The 25,281-nt window shown below is 34.1% G+C and overlaps 2 protein-coding genes across 2 annotated transcripts; one reads left to right on the top strand and one right to left on the bottom strand.

Annotated features, from left to right (window-relative positions):
- Positions 1–2,040: 2,040 nt before the first annotated feature.
- LOC139871391 (uncharacterized) lies at positions 2,041–6,775 on the top strand. Its single transcript, XM_071859105.1, has 5 exons — positions 2,041–2,070; positions 2,184–2,417; positions 3,762–4,745; positions 5,696–6,589; positions 6,707–6,775. Exons 1-5 carry the CDS (start codon positions 2,041–2,043, stop codon positions 6,773–6,775), a joined length of 2,211 nt encoding a protein of 736 aa, XP_071715206.1.
- A 570-nt stretch (positions 6,776–7,345) lies between these two features.
- LOC139872058 (actin-interacting protein 1-2-like) lies at positions 7,346–12,225 on the bottom strand. Its single transcript, XM_071859862.1, has 6 exons — positions 11,703–12,225; positions 11,346–11,507; positions 11,035–11,221; positions 10,100–10,519; positions 9,024–9,431; positions 7,346–7,974 (listed from the first exon to the last, which is right to left on the bottom strand). The coding sequence occupies exons 1-6, from the start codon at positions 12,092–12,094 to the stop codon at positions 7,717–7,719; spliced, it is 1,827 nt and encodes a 608-aa protein (XP_071715963.1). The 5' UTR covers positions 12,095–12,225; the 3' UTR covers positions 7,346–7,716.
- Between the last annotated feature and the right edge of the window lie 13,056 nt (positions 12,226–25,281).

Raw genomic sequence — 25,281 nt, 5'->3', positions numbered from 1 at the left:
ATACCCTTTATTCAAGAATGATGAGTTCAACGATTATTCAAAGGATTATGTAGCATCATTGTTCAATGTTTTGTCATCAACTGAACCTGCAAATTCCAAACAAGTTGCATCTCATCCAGGCTGGACAGAAGTTATGAGGATTTTGAAAACAATGATACATGGGAATTAACTACTCCACCTGAGAATCACAAAGCTATTACATCAAAGTGGATTTAGAACAAAGTACAACCCAGATGATACTGGTTGAAAGGTTAAAGGCAAGATTGGTAATAAGAGGCTTTAATCAAAAGGAAGGAGTGGACTATAAACATACCTTTTCATCAGTTGCTAAGTATGCAATTGTTAGAGTTATAATAGCCATTCTTACAGCCAAAGAATGGCCTTTGCATCAACTGGATATTAACAATTCTTTTCTACATAATTATGTAGAAGAGGACATTTATATGGTGCCACCAGAGGGGTACACTAAAGCTAAGTAGGGACGAGTATCTAAGCTCAATAAGTCTCTATATGGTTTAAAACAAGCCTCGAGACAGTGAATCAAGAATTATCCAAGTATTTGGTGTCACTTGGTTTTATACAAGCTAAACACGATTATTCACTTTTTGTCAAAACACGGAATGAGACTTTTACTGCAACTTTAGTGTATGTGGATGATATTTTGTTAACTAGCAATTCAGTTAAGAGATACAAAGGTTGAAGTCAAATTTAGATCAAAAGTTTACGATTAAAGATCTTGGTTTGGCTAGATATTTTTTGGGTATTGAGTTGTGCAGGACTCAACATGGCACATACCTACATTAAAGAAAGTATATTCTTGACTTGATAAAAGATGTTGTCTTAACGGCAAGCAAACCAACTAACTCTCTTTTGCCAACAAATTTGAGGTTGTCACTGAGTAAAGGATAACCTTTAGAAGCTCCTAATATATACAGAAGGTTGATTGGCAGATTATTATACCTTTCAATGACAAGACCAGATGTATCAGTTCAACACTTAAGTTTGTATCTGCCCAAATGATATTGATATGCAAGCTGCTCTTTATTTGTTGAGGTATCTTAAAATGTACAATTTCAAAGGGTTTGTTTTATCCAATACAACCATTATTGTAAGTAGAAGGGTTTTCAGATGATGACTGGGCATCTTGTTTAATGACTAGAAAGTCATTGACTGGATAATGTATTTTTTTTGTTATTTTCTTGTTTCATGGGAGACAAAGCAGGTGACAGTGTCTTAATCGTTCACAAAAGCTGAGTACAAGAGTATGGCAAGCACAACCCGTGAATTAATATTGTTGACATATCTTCTTAAAGATCTACATATAAATGTGCAGGTCCTAATTACTTTGTTTAGTGATAACAAAGCTGCAGAGCAGATTGCTGCCAATGCTTGTATTCATGAACGAACAAAACATCTAGATATAGATTATCATTTCACCAGAGACAAAATACAAGACAGTTTTCTGCAGATTGCATTCATTCCCACTCATCTACAGTTGGCTGACATCATGACAAAAGCCTTAGGTCACAAGCAGCATTCTTTTCTTGGTCGCAAGTTGGGGTTTGATGATCTTCCAATTCCAAATTGAGGGGAGGATATAGAATTATTATAGATTTTGCCAGATTTATAATTATCAGATATAGTGAGGTGGTGAGAATTACAACATTTACTCCTGATTAAACTTAGGCGTGAAAATTAGGTTTAAATGACTGTTAAGAGTTTGTTAGATATTGTTAGCTAAATTCATTGTATATATGCAATCTGTACATGTAATTTATTAATTCAATGAAACAATTACACAATTTCGCTTCCGTTCACAACTTTTGAATTAGTTCCTTTTCAATTGACAGAAATTAAGTTTTTGACAATATTGGGCGTAAGAATAATATTGTGGATGTGTAGTGGTCGGTAAGGATTAAGTAAAGTGGTGTTCCCAGATGCTAATAAATGTATGGTTGAACTGTCAATAACTGATGGTACAATGCTCTTATTAAATATTTACCTGAGTTTGAGGCTAGGTGAGCAGTAGCTCTGGTATCCATGTACCAACCGTCATCTCCGGAACCTTACGTATGCACGTTATAAAGCCTGTAAATAATAGGTTTTTAGTCCAGGCCCAAGAAGCCCATAATTAGTGAGCTAAGATTACTGATGTTGCTGACTATTTCTGATAAGCCTGACAGTCTGCTGAGATGGACACCTCCAAGTCTAAGGAGGGAAAACCTCATATATCCTGCCAAATGAGAGTAAGCCCCATGATTAAAACAAACATTCTCGTTATTCGATGTACGACAACTATAGTTGTTGGTGCCATTGTTTCGTCTACAATCACGATTTTCACCTATGAGAATAATGATGATGGTGGAATTTATTCACTTGCAATAAATGATGTCAGTGAAATAAATGATGGTCTGCAAGTTTAATTTGCAACACCGAAAACGCCTCTTCCTGCTGCGAGGGCCTTGCACGAAAGCAACCCCCTTCCCCCGCTCAAGTAGTGATAAATAATTCATGAATAGTATCAAATTAGTTGTTTAGTATAAGACAAAAAAGTAATTAAATAAATGAAGGTTTAAATGCCGTATAAGATGAATGGATCCAAATTGATTTTGGTCTTAGACATCAACTCTCGAGTTTACAAGATAGTTTATTAGGCTGTTGAAAGGCTTGGGTTGATTATGTTGTTGAAAGCTTAAGAAAGAAGATGAAAAGAAAAAAGAATGTCCAATATTGTAGGACACTTAGGTGGATAATGAAGTATGAGAAAAATTATGGTTCTGATACTATCATGAATTATGAATGATACGCTCTCATTATATATATATATATATATATATATATATATATATATATATATATATATATATATATATATATATATATATGTATGTATATATGTGTATATATACATACATATATATATACATACATACATACATATATATATATATATATATATATATATATATATATATATATATATATATGTGTGTGTGTGTGTGTGTGTGTGTATATATATATACATATATGTATATACATATACATATACGTATATACAAATAGATATACATGTATACATATGCATATGCATATGCATATGCATATTATGCACATATACATATACATATACATATACATATACATATACATATACATATACATATACATATACATATACATATACATATACATATACATATACATATACATATACATATACATTGTACATATACATATACATATACATATACATATACATATACATATACATATACATATACATATACATATACATATACACACACACACATAGTTGCGCGTACGCCCATACACACGCACGCCCACACGCACACGAACACACAGCTTTTTGGGGTTGCAAGTTAAACAACTTCCAAACGGAATTTTCATTAGTTAAACAAGGTATATCCTTGATATGTTTAAACGTTTTAAAATGACTAAAATTGAAAACAATGTCAACTCCAATGAGGACTCTTTCGGATGGTGATGAGAATGGTGAAGCCTTTGATTTTACCTTATATAGAAGCATAGTAGGATCCCTACAAATAAAAAACTTTTGCTTTCTTAAACGGTTGTCGTGCAATATGCGACAAACCTCGGGAACCAACAACCTAATTTTTTCTATTGGTTTTGAATGTATAATTCGTCTCTTAAAGATCCACAATATACTCCATAAAGAATTTCAATTAGCTTTCATTTATCCTGTAATAGTTACTATTTTTGTCTTTATCATAATTGTGCAGGTGAATAACTTGGAACACTTGAGAATTGAACTAAGAGACATACACATGGCTACCAATAATTTCTCCAAGGATTCTATAATTAAGGATAGAGAGAATTATTGTCTTTACAAAGGAGAACTTGAATGTTTTGATAAAGATTATATTTCTTTTGTAAAAGGAAAGAATAAAGATGAACTACCCAAGAAACAGTACATTGTAACCATAAAACGTATCCGCTCTTCATACCATGATTACAATAAAGAAATACGAAGTCTTAGCCATTGCAATCATCAAAACATAGAATCTCTTCTTGGATTTTGTGAACAAGATTATGAAGTAATACTTGTCTACGAGTACTTTCCTGCTAACTACCTTCATTTTAATATGTTAAGTTATACTCTTACATGGGAAAAACGATTACAAATCTGTATTGATGTTGCACACGGCTTAAATTATCTTCACAATGAGATCAAGGACCACACAAAGGTAATACACGGTAGTATAAGTTGTGACAATATTTTGTTGGACGACAACGACAGGGCAAAGATTGGTGGATTTGAATGCTCTAAATTGTTGCCTCCGAATAAAGATTTTGATGCTCTTCATCTTGGTAAGACAAAACCTTTAGTCGAAGATCCACACATGGATCCGGAATATGTTATGACTGGTATGCTGAAAAGAGAATCCGATGTATTTAGTTTCGGAGTAGTTATGCTTGAAGTCCTATGTGGGAATTGTGCCAACATATTGGTTGAATACTATGAAGGCAAAGGGCTGGGAGAGTTGGCACGTCGGTGGTACAAAGAGGGAACAACAAAAGATAAGATATTTCCTTCAATTTTGGAAGAAAATAATGACAACAGTTATTTTTTATATAAAGGACCCAACAAATATGCCTTGGGCATATTTATAAAAGTTGCCTATTGGTGTTTGGCAGAAAAGCAGAGCCAGCGCCCAACAATGAAATTTGTCAGCAAGGAACTTGAAAAAGCATTAGCCTTGCAAGTAAGTCACTCACCTAATATATATATATATATATATATATATATATATATATATATATATATATATATATATATATATATATATATATATATATATATATAGTTGGTGATTTTAGTGTCATTTAACTGGAGTATCAGTTTGCGTAGTTGTAATTTACTTAGAAGCAAGGATCATCAAATTATACATAATAACATATTTGAAGAGTGTGTAGTGCATGTCCGTAAAAGCTAACTTGATAATATCAAGAAAATATCGGGGGTCAAGGGGGTTGCGCCCCCTTGCGGAGGTCAAGGGGCAGCGCCCTTGCACGCCTGTATAATCAAAAGTTGCGTCCAAACTATTCAGCCAAAATACCAGCTGGTATTTCCCGCCAAAAATGAAGTAGTTTTTCTCGCCAAAAGTTGCGCCCTTTAGATTTTCTACTATTAACCGACTTTCGAATGCATAAACTTAGCATATTGCTTTCATTTCGGATAGACAGGAACATACACACTCTAATATTGAGTTTGTGATTTCGTTATCAAAAACACAGATTATTGCTCTTCTCATTTGTGTAAAGATTTTATGCCCAATTTCTTATAATTATGAATCATTCTTTTGTGGTTCTTTATTAAAACTCTCAGCATAACTTATCATCCCTCTAATCTTTGTTACATAGTTATCCACAATACTTTCAAAATATGCCAATATATGGTTTCTTATAAATAATTTAATGTCGATAAAGTTTATGTTAGTTACGAAATTTAGGTCGATAGGTTCAATTTTAGTAAAATATTTTGAATTAGTAATGTCAACAACTAAATAGATTATTCAGACCGCATCACATCAACAGTTTGGTTTAACAGTTTGGTTCAAACGCAGAGCACTATCGGAATGTAATACTTTGGTGAAGCTTTGATTCAACATTAGAAACTTAAAAATTATATTTATCTTCGTTTCATGATTCACAGGAAAACAAGCATAAGCTGATAATGTCTCTTGAAGAGATTAAAATAGCCACACAAAACTTTAGACATGTAATTGGAGAAGGAGGCTTCGGTAGGGTATACAAAGGGGAAGTTGCACATGAACATGATAATGGACAATATACCATTGTTGCAAAGAAGTTAGACACAAGTGGTGGTCAAGGAGAGAAACAATACTTCAATGAGCTAGAAATTTTGTATCTATATAAGCATGAGAATATTATCAGTCTTGTAGGCTACAGCAAAGAAACGGAGGAAAAAGTTATTGTTTATGAATATGCAGCTAGGGGAAGTCTTGATGAACATTTGAAGTCTGCTAGTCTTACATGGAGAAACCGGCTTAAGATATGTATTGATGTTGCAACTGGACTAGAGTTTCTTCATGGAGGTGTTGGAGGACGCGTAGTGATACATAGGGACATCAAAGCTGCTAACATTCTATTGTTTGATGGTTGGAAGGCAAAACTTGGTGATTTTGGGCTTTCCTTAATATGTGAAATAGATAAAAGAACGGACGTTGTCATCGATCATCCATGCGGCACGGAGGTCTATGTGGACCCACAATACTTAAAATTGGGTTTCTTAACCTTAGAATCTGATATTTATTCATTCGGAGTGGTTTTATTTGAGATCCTATGTGGGAGAGCAACTTATAGAATCCCCAAACCTAAGAATAAGTCTTTACTTTGTTTCATTAAGCACAACTTTGAAAAAGGAAAACAATATGAGATGGTGTTTAAAGCTATAAAGGAAGAAATTGTGCCTAAATCATTGACTACATTTCTAAACATTATTTACAAATGCTTAGATGATGACAGAGAAAAGCGACCAACTTCAATAGAAGTTTTGGCAGAACTGAAGAAAGCCTTGGAATTTCAAGTAAGTTATCACTACTTAACTCATTTATATTTTTAGTTTATTTCACAACGGTAGAAAAATGTTTGTAGTCAGTACCTTTTAGCTTTTTAACTGTTTGATTTATATATATATGCACAGGATGAGGATACAATCCTGGACCCTGTGTATCTACCTAAGGAGTTGTTTAACACCATTGGTTACAAGTGATAGCTAGACGCGTAAGTTGGATATGGGCCGGGTTACAAGTAATAGCTGTTTTAATTGAATACACGAAATAGGTGATTATTCCTAAAGAGTAAAATTGCACCCATTACAACTCGATTATTATGAATGCTTATTGGTCCCATGATTATTATTCCTACCAAGAATAACTCATAACATCATATACACAACACATAAAAGTTACTATACCAGACCACTAAATAGCTCGGTAGTCGGTACAATAGTTTTTAATTGTCAACTATATGAAGCTTAAAAGTCTAACGTACTCATACAGATTAGAAATAGAATAGATTTGTCTAGAATCAACTTCGACGATGTCGAATTATCGCAGTCTCCAATCTTTGGCACCTCAGAGATGCTCTGCTTCAAATGAACTTCGTGTGTACGTAACATAATACAAACCTTTTTATTTTAACGGCCACAACCAAATCATGTTGAGAAATGGATAGTGTAGTAGTAAACGTCCACATAAACATGCCTACATGATATACAATTCAATAAACTACAAAACTCACAGTTGATTAATAAACAGAAGAATATGATGAAAGGCTCATTACCAAACAATGAATCATCAAAATAATATAAGTACAACATCAGAAGTTATTATTACAATAAGAAACAAAAAACAAGATTAAATTCAATAAGATCCGCTGTATAATTTGTTGTCCAGGGATCCAATATTCCAACAAGCATATATGTATATGATATCCATTTAGCCTTTTGAACCAATGCTGGCTGAAACTTCTTACCTAAATATGGTTTTGTTGACCATTGGTCAACCCAGCCCCAGAAAACATCACTATCAACTACTACAACTGACTTAACCACACCCAACTCATGATTGCAAACAAGCTTTACAAAAAGGAAATGATATAGCAGCAAGAAATTGCACATTTAAAAAAAAATTCATACTTCTTAAAGTATGTTTATTGTGGAGTTATCTGCCATAAACGAATGCAAGCGTCCTCACCAGAACTCACAACAGTGTTGTTATCAACAAATGCGACTGCGTAAACCCCGCCCAAATTGGCACCCTTTACTGTTATACGGCTTGAAGCTGGCTTGCTTACATCATATACAATGACACATGTATCCAGAGACCCGGTTGCAACCATCGTGTTATCAGGAGACCAAGCTAAACTGTTTATACGAGCTGTGTGATATAACATGTTCTTTAGCTTCACCTGTAAGTTAACAATTTGTCATAACTCATAACTTGTTAACACCAATAGAGGATAAGTGAATCAAATATGGCCTATATGCGAATATCCACTTTTGAGGGAAATGTTAATTTTTATCTCACTTGCAAGGTTGTACAACTTGCGAGTCGGGGACTAATCGGTCGGGACCTTGGAGAGACGAGTCAGTTAAGACGGGGACGAGTCGGGCGTTGACCAACGTTGACTTTTAATAATAACTAGATTTAACATATAAATACTAGATATAAATATATCTAACATAAATAATTCAAACATAGATATAGGACACAAAATCTAATTTAAAAAAACTATAAGAATTTTGACCGACCTTTACCTGACATTTTAGCGTTGACCGAGCTTTTAGGCGTTTTTGGGCGAAACGACACGGGTTAGTCCCCAAACCGACGCGTTGGCCAACTTTTACAACAGCGCTCACAAGTCAAACATTCAAAATATTTGGATATTACACATTAAAATGTATTTATATGTTAGCAAAATTTTGTATAAACATATAGTATACCTGGCAAACGGGTCAGGTTGGGTCGGTTTGGGTAACGGGTCAAAACGATTTTGGGTTGAAATGGGTCATGGATCAAATTTTTTAACAGGTCCAAATGGGTTAGGTTGGGTAACGGGTAAAACCGGGTCATAGGTCAAATGGGTAAAAAATATTTTAGTTATCATTATTTATTGTTAATTATTATTTATTATTAATTAATATTAATTATTAATTAATTATATTAATTAATAGAAAATAGAAAATATTAATTAATCAATATACATAATTACATAATAAATAACAATAACAAAAAATGTTTTCATAAATTGTTTGACGGATGAAACTTATTATGATCTTTATGCTTGACCCGTTTGACCCATTCACAACACTCATTATAGCTATCCATGTTTACTGAGGTTCACAATGTCAGGCCCTGTTTTCAAGACCCAGTTGACCCAAAAGCTTGACCCAAATTTGAGAGTATAGGTCTTAATTGTCACGTATAACATATAGAGACGAAGGGCAATAAGAGTACCTCTCGGGAAACACGATCCCAAACAACAGCTTCTCTATTGGCATCAGCCGAGGCAAACATAGAAACATCAGGAGAATAACGTATCACGGTAATCTCACCTCGATGTTTTTCAAGAACAGCTTCATTCGTAAGAGAATCACCATTGACGGAATAAATGTGTAATTTACCATCTTGCCCTCCCACAATGGCTTCTGTACCATCAGGGGCAATTGCACAGGCACTTACTGTAAACCCTAGGTCAATAGTTGACAAAACATGTGTACCACGGAGGAGGACGACACCTGTCTCGATAGAAATTAATGCAAGATCATGATCGTTTAGAGCCAAGCTCAAGTCCTTTGGTTGACTACCAATGTCAACAATATTTGCTTCTGCACATTCATCTCCGCTTAGAGGAATCCTCCATATCTGAGTACAACGAATATAAAGATACTTTTAAAAAAATAAAACCCTAAATCCTAAATTTTAAAGTAAGAGCTTGAAACTATACATTAGGAAATTTACTAGTAGAGGTGAAAGTTTCAAGCCATTCACTAATAAATGGTTCAGTTCGCGCTACGGATCAAACAAAGAAAAATACAAAACAATATAATAATATATAATTAATAAGAAATATCAGTCGATGTGGTCAAACATGTCAAAATTCGCAGTGTATTTAAAGCGCAAGTTACAAACTTTTTTACATTTTAGCACCGCAAATTGCAAACTTTGACATGAAATGCAATATATGATGCATTGAATGGTTAACAAGTACATATATTACATATTATAGTTTTAAAAAAAAAAAAAAAAAAAAAAAATAACTTTATTGCATTTTCTTGATATATTTTCAATATATTATGCATAGAACTTCCAAAATCAATTTTTTTGGAAGAAGAATCGGACAATTGATGATAAATCTTTTTAAATTCATCATCGACACAATTACCCAATTCTGACACGCACATGTTTAACCCACTACCCAATCCGCCAAAACCATCCATTTCGTCACCTACACTTCCCAAATTCTTTCACGGTGAGAACACCATAAAAGTAACACAAACATGATAATCTTGAAAAAAAAAAAATTCATTTACCTTATTATCAAATCCAGACGACATGATCTCCGTGTCAACAAAAGCAAGACATTTAATTTGGTTTTTATCCTTCCTCTCTAGCTTACCACTATAACCGAACCCTCGAGTCCACCTAAATATCAATCCATCATAGCTGCTGGATAAAATAATCTCTGGGCTGCTTTTAAGCACCGCTAGTGAATTAACGTTCTTCATGTGTCCACACAAAATCATTGGTTCCTTATCAAGATCACTTGCAGAGTATACATATATGGTCCCACCAAGAGAGACAGTAACTACATAATCATTTTGCCATAGACACCCAACTAGCATGTCTTCTACAGCATCAGAACCTGGACATAATGTCTTTGCAACAGTCCCGTTGAAATCATCTGATATTGTCCATATTTTTGCGGTCTTATCAGCTGATACGGTTAGCACCTATATGACAAGGGTACATAAATATACTTGAGAAACCAATGTATGTTAACAGATGAAAAATCTATACAACAGAAGGATGGCTAAATGGGCATAGATTACGGGCAGGTTGGCTAGCAGGTCAAAATGGATAACTTTTGGTGCGGGTCAGAAAAGGTTGCACTGGGTTTCTGTTGCCATGAAACACTTTATCTTCAAATATTTGTTTTCTTATTATGTATTTAATTAAAGTGTCAAGTACAAAACAAATATTAATTACACTTGAAACAACTTTCTGCCATGTTGGCAAGTCTTCTATTTAGCTTTTATTCCCAAACTGTTTGACCCGTTAAAGATAAAACACAACCCAAATCGACCTATTCATAAGTAAACGGGTAACAAATCCCACCTCTAATACAACAAACCCTGATACAAAGATGTCATACATAATAAAGAGAAAATTCCTAAAACTGAGCTGAAAATATGCATTAAAAAACAACTGTGCTACATATAACCAACTTCGATTATGGTTTAACTACCTGTTTACTATCAGGACTCCAGCTAACAGCATATATACTACCTTTGTGACAATCCTCTGAAGACAACTCACCCTTCTTCTCTGCTGTTTTTCCATCGTATAACAGCCCCTGTTTGTCAGAGCTTACAGTGATGAATTTGGTGCCATCGGGCGAAAACCTTACACAGTTGACAAAATTCGAGTGATCCCTGCATATGAGAATACCAGTAAACACCACAATCATACCAAATGAATAAATGACGGTCCATCGTATTATAGCCCTTCGTTTACAATGTTACAAAGTTCATTCAACATTAAATGATATATACAAACCTATGTGACTGTTTGAACTTAAATGGTGGTCCTTCATAGAAGTTCACCAAAAAGTCCTCTCCACATGAGACGATGCGAAATGGTCTCGTTGGCTTGAATGCACAGCTCAGAACTCTTCTCGAATGCCCGTCGAATTCTCCAACATTACTTCCAGAATCCCACCTGTTTAAGACTGTTAAAATGAGTGTACTACAATTTAGCAAAACAAAAATTGATCATTTACATTTACATAACTATCTTCGTAACAACACGAGAAGAACGCTTAATAAGATGATCATTAGCAAGATTCGAAAAATATAAATATATCTGATTGAGGCATTTCAACAAACAGGTGGTGATCAAGAGAAACAAACCCACATGAAAGCTCTAATAAATGATTTCCCTTTGCCATCACCAGAAGCCACAATCCTCATTCCATCAGCAGACCATTGCAAATCATCAATCCGACCCGACAAAACCCGAAATTCATTCTTCAAAACAAATCCATTATGTGTCCCCCAGATCCTAACCATACCTGACACGTCAGCAGACGCGATCCATTCACCGTTGGGTGAAAACCTAGCAACCGTTGTTTGATACGCGTGTTCTGCATACACCTCAACATCTAACGGTCTATCTAGATAACGAATTATAACGGATCGACCGTTGCAGTATAAAAAAGCGTTGGTTTTTGGGTCGCCGGAGATTAAGATTCCACGGCCACGTTCCGTTGACGGGATACAAGCGTATGTTTCGATAAGTTTTGCCATTTTCTTGATTTGGGGTGTTTGGGATGTGAAATGAGAGGGTTGAAAATGTAAAAAGATGGGAGCTTTTTGCAGGGAAGATGGGGGAATTTTGTGTTACATGTGTGTGCTTAATACAGAAAACGATACACTAGGATTTGATTATTGTGCGAAAACAACGTGGGGTGTGGGTGTAATAATGTTGATGTGGTATTCCGTTGGGTGATTTGGCAAAAATAAATATTATAAAAATGTAATTAATTTAATCTATAATTAATATTAAATCTTTAAGCTTACGATGTTATAAAAAAACAATTATCCTTTAAAAAAATAAATCAAAAGAAAAAGAAAAAAAATTAGAAGACATGTAGATGATGTCATAAACACTAACTAAAATAAATTACTAATGAAAAAAGTGCAATTATTTATCTTCAACTTTTTAGTAAATTATTTTTCCTTTTCATAATAACAACTAAATAATTATTCCGTATTATTTTTCCTTCATATAATATTGTAATTTTTTTGCCGTATTATTTTTTTGCCATTCCAAAAAAAAAATTAATTTTAATTTTTTTTTAAAAATAAAGAGACATTTGTTATTACTAATAATTATTATTAAAAATATAAATACTCAATTTTAGAGTAAAATTTATTATTATTATATTATTATCATTCAACTATGAGTTTTTTACATGATTAATTACGTTACATATGTATACAAAATACACGTTTCAATAAATTGTTGTAATGTAGACTTTTATGACAAGAAAAATAGCAATTGTGGTTCCACGGGTCAATATGTTTACGTTCATTTATTCTGATCAAGTTAAGTATATCAATATGTTTGTAAAAACAATAACAAGTTTCTTAATCGGAATCTGTGGTTCCACTGATCATTAAACTAAATAACTTTAACATTTACGTTCACTTATGTCATAACCCGTCCTTAACCATAAGAACGAGTTAGATAACGTATGATTTCATTGCGAGGTATTGACCTCTATATGCGACATTTTTAAAAGAACAACTGCATTTATTTTACATTACAAACCATAACTCTTATTTTAATACAAGCTTTAGACAATAAAAAGATGATTATCGTTTAGCGATAATCTTAGACTTACAAACTTTACATGTGATGATAACAATACGATTTCTAGCATATTTTACATTACAAATCCTCCGATATGCAGTTTTATTTTTGACACAAATATGCATACTCAAGATCTTGTTTAAATTCAACATGTTGCAGCGGAAGCTTCTAATTATCACCTGAGAATAGACATGTTTAAAACGTCAACATAAAGTTGGTGAGATATAGGTTTAATGCCGGCAGCAATATATATATAGACCACAAGATTTCATATATAAACGTTTTAATAAAAATATTCTAAGTGGTTGAGCACTTGGTAACCATACTTAACATTTAATCACGTCGCATATTCCCTTTATTGTGAAATCTTACTACACCGTACCAAGTGTAGTCACGAAACGAAGTACTGTGCAACCGTTGAATACTGGTCGTCCAGTCCGGTTGGGGTTGTCAGGCCCGATAGATCTATCAACAGGATTCGCGTTTACAATACCGCTGTAAATAACAGTTACCAAGCTACAGGGAAGTATGCCAGTGGTACAACTCAACGTAGAATATATTTTTCAGTTACTTGTGTCCATATCGTAAAACATAAAATACATGTATTCTCATCCCGAAATATTTAGAGTTTAAAAGTGGGACTATATACTCACTTTCGTCTTGAAGATATGTAATTTTGACTTGGTCTCCGATTGATATCACAAACCTAACCATATATAATATATCAATACCTTTTCTTTTTAAACAATCGTCACATATATATACTTATAATACTTTTAATAATTCCTTAGTCCGTAGTTAGCAGTTCGATGTTAGTAATTCAATTTTAAATGGTTCATTTTTAGGTGATTAATAAACCCCCAATGAAATAAATAAAAACCCCATCGTATATGTATTGGTCGAGATTAATCTTGACCCACGGTACCGGTGTTGTCAAATGACGTGTTGCGTACATAAAGTACCGGTGTTGTCAAATGACGTGTTGCGTACAATCATGGGATCTTATGATTAATCTTCTCGTATTGTTTACGGGTGATCCTGAACCATATAAAATTAAATTATGAGTACATATATATAAAATATCATGTTATTTTAGAAAGATGTGATTTATTTAATTTTTTTCCAATTAATCACGTAGCTAAATTAGTCTTGGATATCCGATTTCGTTTTGGTCATAGTTTCTTCGTTACAACTCCGTTTTCGTTGGTTCAACTTGCCACTTCCTTGGATCGAGTCCCTCTTTAATAATATGAACTGTAAATACCTTAGTTTATATTCGAAATCACAGGTCATAGGTCAAACTTTGGTGAAACTTATGAAGTTAATCATTTTCCATCATGTAAACAACCTTAAATGATTATTTTTCTAAAAATACTTATACTTTGAGTTAAATCATAAAATTTTTATGCGTTAACATATTCATAGTAAAAATCATTTTTTCAGAAAATAAACCTCCAATTCAAAGTTTAAGATGGTTTTTAATTATCCAACCCAAAACAGCCCCCGGTTACACTCCGACGTCGTAAAAACAGTTTCTAAGGTGTTCTTTGAAAAACCAAGTTAAACCTTGTTAAATTAGCATATATTTAAGATATATTACAGGTCTTGAAGTATTTTAAAAGTTAAGTTAGAAGGATCTATTTAGTTTGCAAACAAGTTTGAAAACATTCAAACTATGTTCTTGTTGTTAAAATTTTATACCACAAAATAAGATAGCTATATATATATGAATCGAATAAGGTTATGAACATAGTTACTACCTCAAGTTCCTTGGACAAGGTTGCTGTAAAAGAGGAGTAAGAACCTAGAACCAAAAGGGTGATGGAATTGGATGAAAGATTGGAAGTAAGTTTGTGTTCTTGGAAGAATTCTTGAAGTGTTTTTGTAAGGGTTTTCTTATGGTGTTTAAAGCTTGTTTCTATGGCTAGATCTTCAAGGTTTCTTGCTGAATGATTATGGAGTTCTTAGAACTTGTAAGTAGGTGAATTAGAGAGTGGTTTAAGAGTAAGAATGGTGAGCTAAAAATGGTTTGGTGTTGGTCTTTAAAAACGTGACAAAGGGGGGAGCAAGGACAAAATTTTAAGCTTGTAATCTTGTGTATTTGTCAAACAATCATACAAAAGCAATTACCTCTACCTTAGGGCAGTAACAAGGGCTAGTTAGGTGGTGATTTGATGTGTATATACCAATAGTAAATACGTATAGAAGTTAGGTATGATACGAGTACATATACTCTAGATATACGTATAGAAATCTTGTGAAAAATAGAATGAGGATTCAAATATAGCTATCTTTTGTGAATACACTTATATGATTTTATGTATTTAAGTCCTTAAAAGTGATTAAATACATTACATATACGATATATGTATAAACATTATAGGTTATAAGTATTTATGTCAAATAACGTTACGTATGGTTATCGTTTTGAAAACTTAAGTTAGTAGTTTCATAATATACTTATAACTTATTGTTATTAATACAAAATGAGATATTAAAACATTCATTAATCATGTTAAATATGTATATATACATATATATACACAAACGTATAATTATCATATATTGTATAGTTCGTGATATCATCGGTCAAACTAGACGGTCAAACGTTGTGTAAAACTCTTTTCGGAAACATAAATCTCAACAATTTGGATTGCTTATCATGTTGGTAAGGTTTAATTTATATAAATATTAATCTTATAAGTATAGAATGATCGAAAAAGTGCGGGTCATTACAGTACCTACCCGTTAAATAAATTTCGTCCCGAAATTTTAAAATTGTACCTATTTTGCGTCATCGGAAAACAAGTGTGGATATTTTTGTTTCATTTGATCCTCTCGTTCCCAAGTAAACTCGGGACCCCTTCGAGCATTCCAACGAACCTTAACGATCGGTATGTTGCTCTGCTTGAGCCGTTTAACTTCACGATCCATGATTTCGATTGGTTCTTCGATGAATTGTAGTTTCTCGTCGACATGGATTTCTTCAAGAGGAATGGTGAGGTCTTCCTTTGCAAGACACTTCTTAAGGTTTGAGACGTGAAATGTATTATGTACTTCGGCGAGTTGTTGTGGTAACTCGAGTCGATAAGCTACCGGTCCAATGCGTTCGATAATCTTGAACGGGCCTACATATCTTGGGTTCAGTTTACCCCTTTTTCCGAAGCGTATTACACCTTTCCACGGTGACACCTTTAACATAACCATGTCACCGATCTGAAACTCTAATGGTTTCCTTCGAACATCGGCGTAGCTCTTTTGGCGACTACGGGCTGTTTTCAATCTCTCCTTGATTTGTACTATCTTCTCAGTCGTTTCGTGTATAATCTCGGGACCAGTTAATTGTCGATCTCCTACTTCATTCCAACAAATAGGAGATCTACACTTCCTTCCGTACAATGCTTCGAATGGCGCAGCTTTAATGCTCGCATGATAACTATTATTATACGAGAATTCTGCTAATGGTAGATATTTATCCCATCCGTTTCCAAAATCGATCACACATGCCCTGAGCATGTCTTCAAGAGTCTGAATCGTTCTTTCACTCTGCCCGTCGGTTTGCGGATGATACGCGGTACTCATATCCAAATGAGTTCCTAGGGCCTCCTGTAGTGATTGCCAGAACTTCGATGTAAATCTACTATCACGATCGGATATAATGGAAATAGGTATTCCATGCCTTGAAACAACTTCCTTTATATACAATCGTAATAGTTTCTCCATTCTATCCGTTTCCTTTATAGGCAAGAAATGTGCAGACTTGGTGAGACGATCAACAATCACCCAAATGGTGTCGTATCCCCAGGCAGTCTTTGGTAACTTCGTGATGAAATCCATGGTAATACCATCCCATTTCCATTCTGGGATTTCTGGTTGTTGAAGTAACCCTGACGGCTTCTGGTGTTCAGCTTTGACTTTGGAACAAGTTAAACATTCCCCAACATATGTTGCAACGTCTGTCTTTAAATTAGACCACCAATAATGTGTCTTAAGATCTTGGTACATCTTTCCAACTCCAGGATGTATCGAGTATCTTGTCTTATGTGCCTCATTCAATATCAACTTCCTTAATCCACCCAACTTCGGTACCCAAATACGGTTTGCAAAATATCGAATTCCATCTTCCCGTATAATGAGTTGCTTCTCATACTTCTTCATTATTTCATTTCTTATGTTTTCTTTAGTAAGTGCTTCTCGTTGAACTTCTTTGATTTGTGAGTTGAGATTCATGCGAATTTTTATGTTCATCGCTCGTACTCGAATTGGTTCTCGTTCCTTTCTGCTTAATGCGTCAGCCACCACATTCGCTTTCCCGGGATGATAACGAATTTCACAATCATAGTCGTTTATTAACTCGACCCACCTACGTTGCCTCATGTTCAGCTGTTTCTGATCAAAAATATGTTGAAGGCTTTTATGATCAGTAAACACAGTGCATTTAACTCCATACAAGTAGTGTCTCCACATCTTCAATGCAAACACGACTGCTCCCAATTCTAGATCATGCGTCGTATAATTTTGCTCGTGAATCTTCAATTGTCGGGATGCGTATGCAATAACTTTCTTCCGTTGCATAAGAACGCAACCAAAACCTTGTCGCGAAGCGTCACAATATATTTCAAAATCATCGTTCCCTTCTGGTAACGATAAAATAGGCGCCGTAGTTAACTTCTTCTTCAGTAATTGAAATGCACTCTCCTGCTCAGAGGTCCATTCATATTTCTTCCCTTTTTGCGTTAACGCTGTCAACGGCTTAGCTATTCGGGAAAAATCTTGAATAAACCTTCTATAATAACCGGCTAAACCCAAAAATTGGCGTATCTGCGTTGGTGTCTTAGGAGTCTCCCATTTTTCAATGGCTTCAATTTTTGCTGGATCAACCTGAATTCCTTTGCTACTAACAACGTGGCCAAGAAATTGCACTTCTTTCAACCAGAAAGCACATTTAGAAAATTTAGCATATAGCTGTTCTTTTCTCAACAACTCTAATATCAACCTTAAATGCTGTTCATGCTCTTGCTCACTCTTGGAATAGATAAGAATATCATCAATGAAAACGATAACAAACTTATCTAAATATGGACTACAAACTCGATTCATGAGGTCCATGAATACAGCTGGCGCATTCGTCAATCCAAACGGCATGACCAAAAATTCGTAATGACCATAACGTGTCCGAAAAGCAGTTTTCGGAATGTCCTCTTCTTTGACACGTAATTGATGATAACCCGATCTTAGGTCGATTTTCGAATAAACACATGATCCTTGCAGTTGATCAAATAAGTCATCAATTCTCGGTAGTGGATACCGATTCTTGATAGTTAACTTATTTAATTCACGATAATCTATACACATCCTAAAAGATCCATCTTTCTTCTTAACAAACAAAATTGGAGCTCCCCACGGTGAAGTGCTTGGTCGTATGAATCCACGGTCTAGTAATTCTTTTAACTGACTTTGAAGTTCTTTTAATTCGGACGGTGCAAGTCTTATATGGAGCACGAGCCACTGGTGCAGCTCCTGGTACTAAATCTATTTGAAATTCTACAGATCTAAATGGAGGTAATCCCGGCAACTCTTCCGGAAAAACTTCAGGAAAATCTCTTGCCACAGGCACATCGTTGATGCACTTCTCTTTTTCTTTCTTTTCGACTTTATTAACATGTGCTAGAATAGCATAACATCCCTTTTCTAAACACTTCTTGGCTTTCAAACAGCTAATGAGTTTTAGCTTTGAATTACCCTTCTCTCCATAAATCATCACCGGCATTTTATCCTTACAAGGAATGCGAATTGCCTTCTTGGCACACACAACTTCAGCTCCTACTTTGGACATCCAGTCCATGCCGACTATTACATCAAAACTTCCTAATTCTACGGGTATTAAGTCAATTTTAAATGTTTCTCCGGCTAAATTTATTTTACAATCACGGCAAATTTTATCGGCTTTAATTAGTTTACCATTAGCTAACTCAATCATGTACTTAGCATCTAGAGGTAATGATGAACAATTCAATTTAGCGTAAAAGTCTCTACTCACGTAACTTCTATCGGCACCAGTATCAAATATAATAGATGCGGATAAGTTATTAATGGTAAACGTACCCGTAACAAGCTCCGGGTCTTCACACGCCTCTCTAGCATTAATAACAAATGCTCTTCCACGTGCAGATCCATTATTCTTCTCTGGATTCGGACACTGGCTCTTATAGTGACCTTGTTTTCCACACCCATAACAAGTAATGTTAGCCAAAGCAGTTCTATTTGCATTGGTGGCAGGAGTCTTGGTACCATTTGTATTTGTAACGAGAGCCCTACAATCTTCAGCAAGATGACCCTTTCGATTACATTTGTTGCATACCACATTACAGTAACTAGAGTGATGTTTGTGGCATCGGTTGCATAAAGGATTTTGTCCTTTATAACCAAAGCTTAAACCACTACCCGCACCTTGCGTGTTTTCTTGTTTCTTAAAAGATTGTTGTTGGCTACCTCGATCATAATTTCCATTCCACTTTCTTTTGTTACCTGATACCTTCACATCAGTATTGGATACTTTCTTATCCATGATGACCTGATCCATTAGCTCGTTTGCCATGGTTATAGCTTCATGAATTGTCTTAGGTTTCGATGCTGTAACATTTGCCTTGACCTTTTTGGGCAAACCATCTTTGTACATTTCAATCTTCCGTTCTTCGGTTGGAACCAATTCAGGACATAGCAAAACTAATTCCATGAATCGCTGATTGTAGTTGGTGATTTCAGTACCAATAACCTTCAGACTTCGTAACTCATCTTCCAACTTCCTAACCTCGTTCCTTGGACAATATTCGTTGATTAACATTGTTTTGAATTCTTCCCACGGAGTATCATAAGCTACATCTCCTCCTACAGCCTTCACATAATTTTTCCACCACGTGAGTGCACTATCTTGTAAAGTGCACGATGCATACTTGGTCATGTCCTTTTCAACACAACCACTGATTTTAAACACAGTCTCCATCTTTTCTATCCACCGGGTTAAACCGATCGGTCCTTCTGTTCCACTGAATGATGAGGGCTTGCAAGCTTGAAAAGTTTTGTAAGTGCACCCCACACGAGGATTTGGGTTAACTGCAGCACCTCTTGCAGCCTCGACCCATAACATTCTGTCGTTCACTCGCTGATTGATGAGTTCCTGGATTTCTTGTTCCGTCATTTGGTTCAATCGCGCCATATTCTTCTATAAGAATGAAAAGAAAATAATTATTCACATGGAATATTATAGATGTAGTGTATATTTACAGTACATTATAGCTTATTAATAATATGAACCAGGTATTATTATAAAAGCCTTTTCTTCTTATTAGCGTTTTATAATTATATCTAGGGTAGTACCTACCCGTTAATGTCCATACTTAATAGCTTAGTACAGAATCAATTACTACCATCTAAATAATACTTAACCATGGAAAATTATTGCATTTCACACTTCACTATTTTACATATGCTTATCTTACATCGAACATTAAACAAACCACACTAATAATATTATACAAAACATTATATGATCCCATGGTTTAATACGGCAGCGCATCGTTTGGTCTATTTTCTAGGACGTTTAGGTTCAAAGAATCGCTTAACGCTTATCCTGGCTGTCTGCCTATATTTTGGCTGTGGGACTGAAGAACTGGATGCCGGGATAGAACGAATAGGAATAGCGGGAATAGGGGTGGTAGTGTCTAGTGGAGTTGGTGCCACATCATCCTTACTAAACTCGGGATTTGAATTTTCTAATTCATTAGCCTTTCGTTTCTTTCCTAGTTCGAACTCGTCTTTTGTAATTTCCTGTATTTCTTCCTCGGGTTCACTTTCCTCCTCGGGTTCACTTTCCTCCTCGGGTTCACTTTCCTCCTCGGGTTCACTTTCCGGGTTCTCTATAGTCGGTTCATCCGGAATTTGTGAGTCTTCCCCAAAGATATTATTTTCGTCATCGGATAGGTTAATGACTGGAACACCATCTGAAGATTCTGGTTCGGAGTCGCTGAACGTGATGACAAGTTTTGAGCCCGACATCTATCACACAACAACTAACCCATTAGTACTACATAATATTTACATATAAATTTTAACCAACAATGATAAGCAATGGTTTTTAAATCAGACCCGGTCAAAGTCCAGACTTACTAATGTATCCTAACGACTTATCAGTTAGACACACTAATGCAAACCTGGTTCGCTAAGACCACCGCTCTGATACCACATGTCATAACCCGTCCTTAACCATAAGAACGAGTTAGATAACGTATGATTTCATTGCGAGGTATTGACCTCTATATGCGACATTTTTAAAAGAACAACTGCATTTATTTTACATTACAAACCATAACTCTTATTTTAATACAAGCTTTAGACAATAAAAAGATGATTATCGTTTAGCGATAATCTTAGACTTACAAACTTTACATGTGATGATAACAATACGATTTCTAGCATATTTTACATTACAAATCCTCCGATATGCAGTTTTATTTTTGACACAAATATGCATACTCAAGATCTTGTTTAAATTCAACATGTTGCAGCGGAAGCTTCTAATTATCACCTGAGAATAGACATGTTTAAAACGTCAACATAAAGTTGGTGAGATATAGGTTTAATGCCGGCAGCAATATATATATAGACCACAAGATTTCATATATAAACGTTTTAATAAAAATATTCTAAGTGGTTGAGCACTTGGTAACCATACTTAACATTTAATCACGTCGCATATTCCCTTTATTATGAAATCTTACTACACCGTACCAAGTGTAGTCACGAAACGAAGTACTGTGCAACCGTTGAATACTGGTCGTCCAGTCCGGTTGGGGTTGTCAGGCCCGATAGATCTATCAACAGGATTCGCGTTTACAATACCGCTGTAAATAACAGTTACCAAGCTACAGGGAAGTATGCCAGTGGTACAACTCAACGTAGAATATATTTTTCAGTTACTTGTGTCCATATCGTAAAACATAAAATACATGTATTCTCATCCCGAAATATTTAGAGTTTAAAAGTGGGACTATATACTCACTTTCGTCTTGAAGATATGTAATTTTGACTTGGTCTCCGATTGATATCACAAACCTAACCATATATAATATATCAATACCTTTTCTTTTTAAACAATCGTCACATATATATACTTATAATACTTTTAATAATTCCTTAGTCCGTAGTTAGCAGTTCGATGTTAGTAATTCAATTTTAAATGGTTCATTTTTAGGTGATTAATAAACCCCCAATGAAATAAATAAAAACCCCATCGTATATGTATTGGTCGAGATTAATCTTGACCCACGGTACCGGTGTTGTCAAATGACGTGTTGCGTACATAAAGTACCGGTGTTGTCAAATGACGTGTTGCGTACAATCATGGGATCTTATGATTAATCTTCTCGTATTGTTTACGGGTGATCCTGAACCATATAAAATTAAATTATGAGTACATATATATAAAATATCATGTTATTTTAGAAAGATGTGATTTATTTAATTTTTTTCCAATTAATCACGTAGCTAAATTAGTCTTGGATATCCGATTTCGTTTTGGTCATAGTTTCTTCGTTACAACTCCGTTTTCGTTGGTTCAACTTGCCACTTCCTTGGATCGAGTCCCTATTTAAGAATATGAACTGTAAATACTTTAGTTTGTATTCGAAATCACAGGTCATAGGTCAAACTTTGGTGAAACTTATGAAGTTAATCATTTTCCATCATGTAAACAACCTTAAATGATTATTTTTCTAAAAATACTTATACTTTGAGTTAAATCATAAAATTTTTATGCGTTAACATATTCATAGTAAAAATCATTTTTCCAGAAAATAAACCTCCAATTCAAAGTTTAAGATGGTTTTTAATTATCCAACCCAAAACAGCCCCCGGTTACACTCCGACGTCGTAAAAACAGTTTCTAAGGTGTTCTTTGAAAAACCAAGTTAAACCTTGTTAAATTAGCATATATTTAAGATATATTACAGGTCTTGAAGTATTTTAAAAGTTAAGTTAGAAGGATCTATTTAGTTTGCAAACAAGTTTGAAAACATTCAAACTATGTTCTTGTTGTTAAAATTTTATACCACAAAATAAGATAGCTATATATATATGAATCGAATAAGGTTATGAACATAGTTACTACCTCAAGTTCCTTGGACAAGGTTGCTGTAAAAGAGGAGTAAGAACCTAGAACCAAAAGGGTGATGGAATTGGATGAAAGATTGGAAGTAAGTTTGTGTTCTTGGAAGAATTCTTGAAGTGTTTTTGTAAGGGTTTTCTTATGGTGTTTAAAGCTTGTTTCTATGGCTAGATCTTCAAGGTTTCTTGCTGAATGATTATGGAGTTCTTAGAACTTGTAAGTAGGTGAATTAGAGAGTGGTTTAAGAGTAAGAATGGTGAGCTAAAAATGGTTTGGTGTTGGTCTTTAAAAACGTGACAAAGGGGGGAGCAAGGACAAAATTTTAAGCTTGTAATCTTGTGTATTTGTCAAACAATCATACAAAAGCAATTACCTCTACCTTAGGGCAGTAACAAGGGCTAGTTAGGTGGTGATTTGATGTGTATATACCAATAGTAAATACGTATAGAAGTTAGGTATGATACGAGTACATATACTCTAGATATACGTATAGAAATCTTGTGAAAAATAGAATGAGGATTCAAATATAGCTATCTTTTGTGAATACACTTATATGATTTTATGTATTTAAGTCCTTAAAAGTGATTAAATACATTACATATACGATATATGTATAAACATTATAGGTTATAAGTATTTATGTCAAATAACGTTACGTATGGTTATCGTTTTGAAAACTTAAGTTAGTAGTTTCATAATATACTTATAACTTATTGTTATTAATACAAAATGAGATATTAAAACATTCATTAATCATGTTAAATATGTATATATACATATATATACACAAACGTATAATTATCATATATTGTATAGTTCGTGATATCATCGGTCAAACTAGACGGTCAAACGTTGTGTAAAACTCTTTTCGGAAACATAAATCTCAACAATTTGGATTGCTTATCATGTTGGTAAGGTTTAATTTATATAAATATTAATCTTATAAGTATAGAACGATCGAAAAAGTGCGGGTCATTACAACTTAATACCTAAAACATATCATTAAACTATTTCATTAAAACAAACTCGTGGTTTCACGGGTCATTTCACTAGTTTAATTTAATATAACATTACGAGCACAAGATAAATTACAAAATTAATATGAAAATTATACAGTAGTGTATATAATGTAACTAGTTTTATGAGCTCGTGTGTTGCACGACATTTATATAAATTAGTAGTCGATAACGTTTATATTGAAACTTATCAAATGTATAAAACAATTACAATAAGAAAAATCATTTATTACTGATAACATTTGTATTGAAAAGCATGAGCTCATGCATTTATATAATAATATTTTCAATATTATATTGGAACAATTTATTTTTAAAGCCTTTGTAACTTTGCTATTTTTCTCTTTTCTTTTAGTTTGCTAGAGAGGGTTTTCTATTGAATAAATGTAGCCGTTTTAAAAAAGATAGTGTATTTATAAAATTAAAAAAAAAAAAAAACACTACATACTTGTATAAATATTCATATACGCTTTTTGTACTGCTTAGCTCTTTTGATTTGTTTAGTGAAAACAAATTTTGAGATATAATTGTTGGTATGGTAACATATAGAGTATGTTTGACAAAACTAACCGATCGCTTTTAGTTGATAGCTTGCAAGTATGTTTGACAAAACTAACCGATCGCTTTTAGTTGATAGCTTGTAACTGTTAAATGGCAGCTGATTATATGCATGTAAGTGTTTGACAAGCTAGCTGAAACTATTAAAATGAATAGTAAAATAACAAAAAACTAAGAGATTTTTCTCAAACACTAGTTCAATTAACTTTTAGCTTTTTTTCTTCCTCAAAAAACTTTAAGCTCATGCAATCAAACGATAGTTTTTATTAATACGAGTTATGCTGGAAGTTAAAAACTTGATGCCAAACATGACCATATAGAGAATGATCAATCAAACACAAACCTAATGAGAACGAAATTGATTAATGGATCAGCTCCGATA

This window comes from Rutidosis leptorrhynchoides, chromosome 10 (genome assembly GCF_046630445.1).
Source record: "Rutidosis leptorrhynchoides isolate AG116_Rl617_1_P2 chromosome 10, CSIRO_AGI_Rlap_v1, whole genome shotgun sequence".
Classification (NCBI taxonomy): Eukaryota; Viridiplantae; Streptophyta; class Magnoliopsida; order Asterales; family Asteraceae; genus Rutidosis; species Rutidosis leptorrhynchoides.
This window is presented reverse-complemented; position numbering and strand designations above follow the sequence as displayed.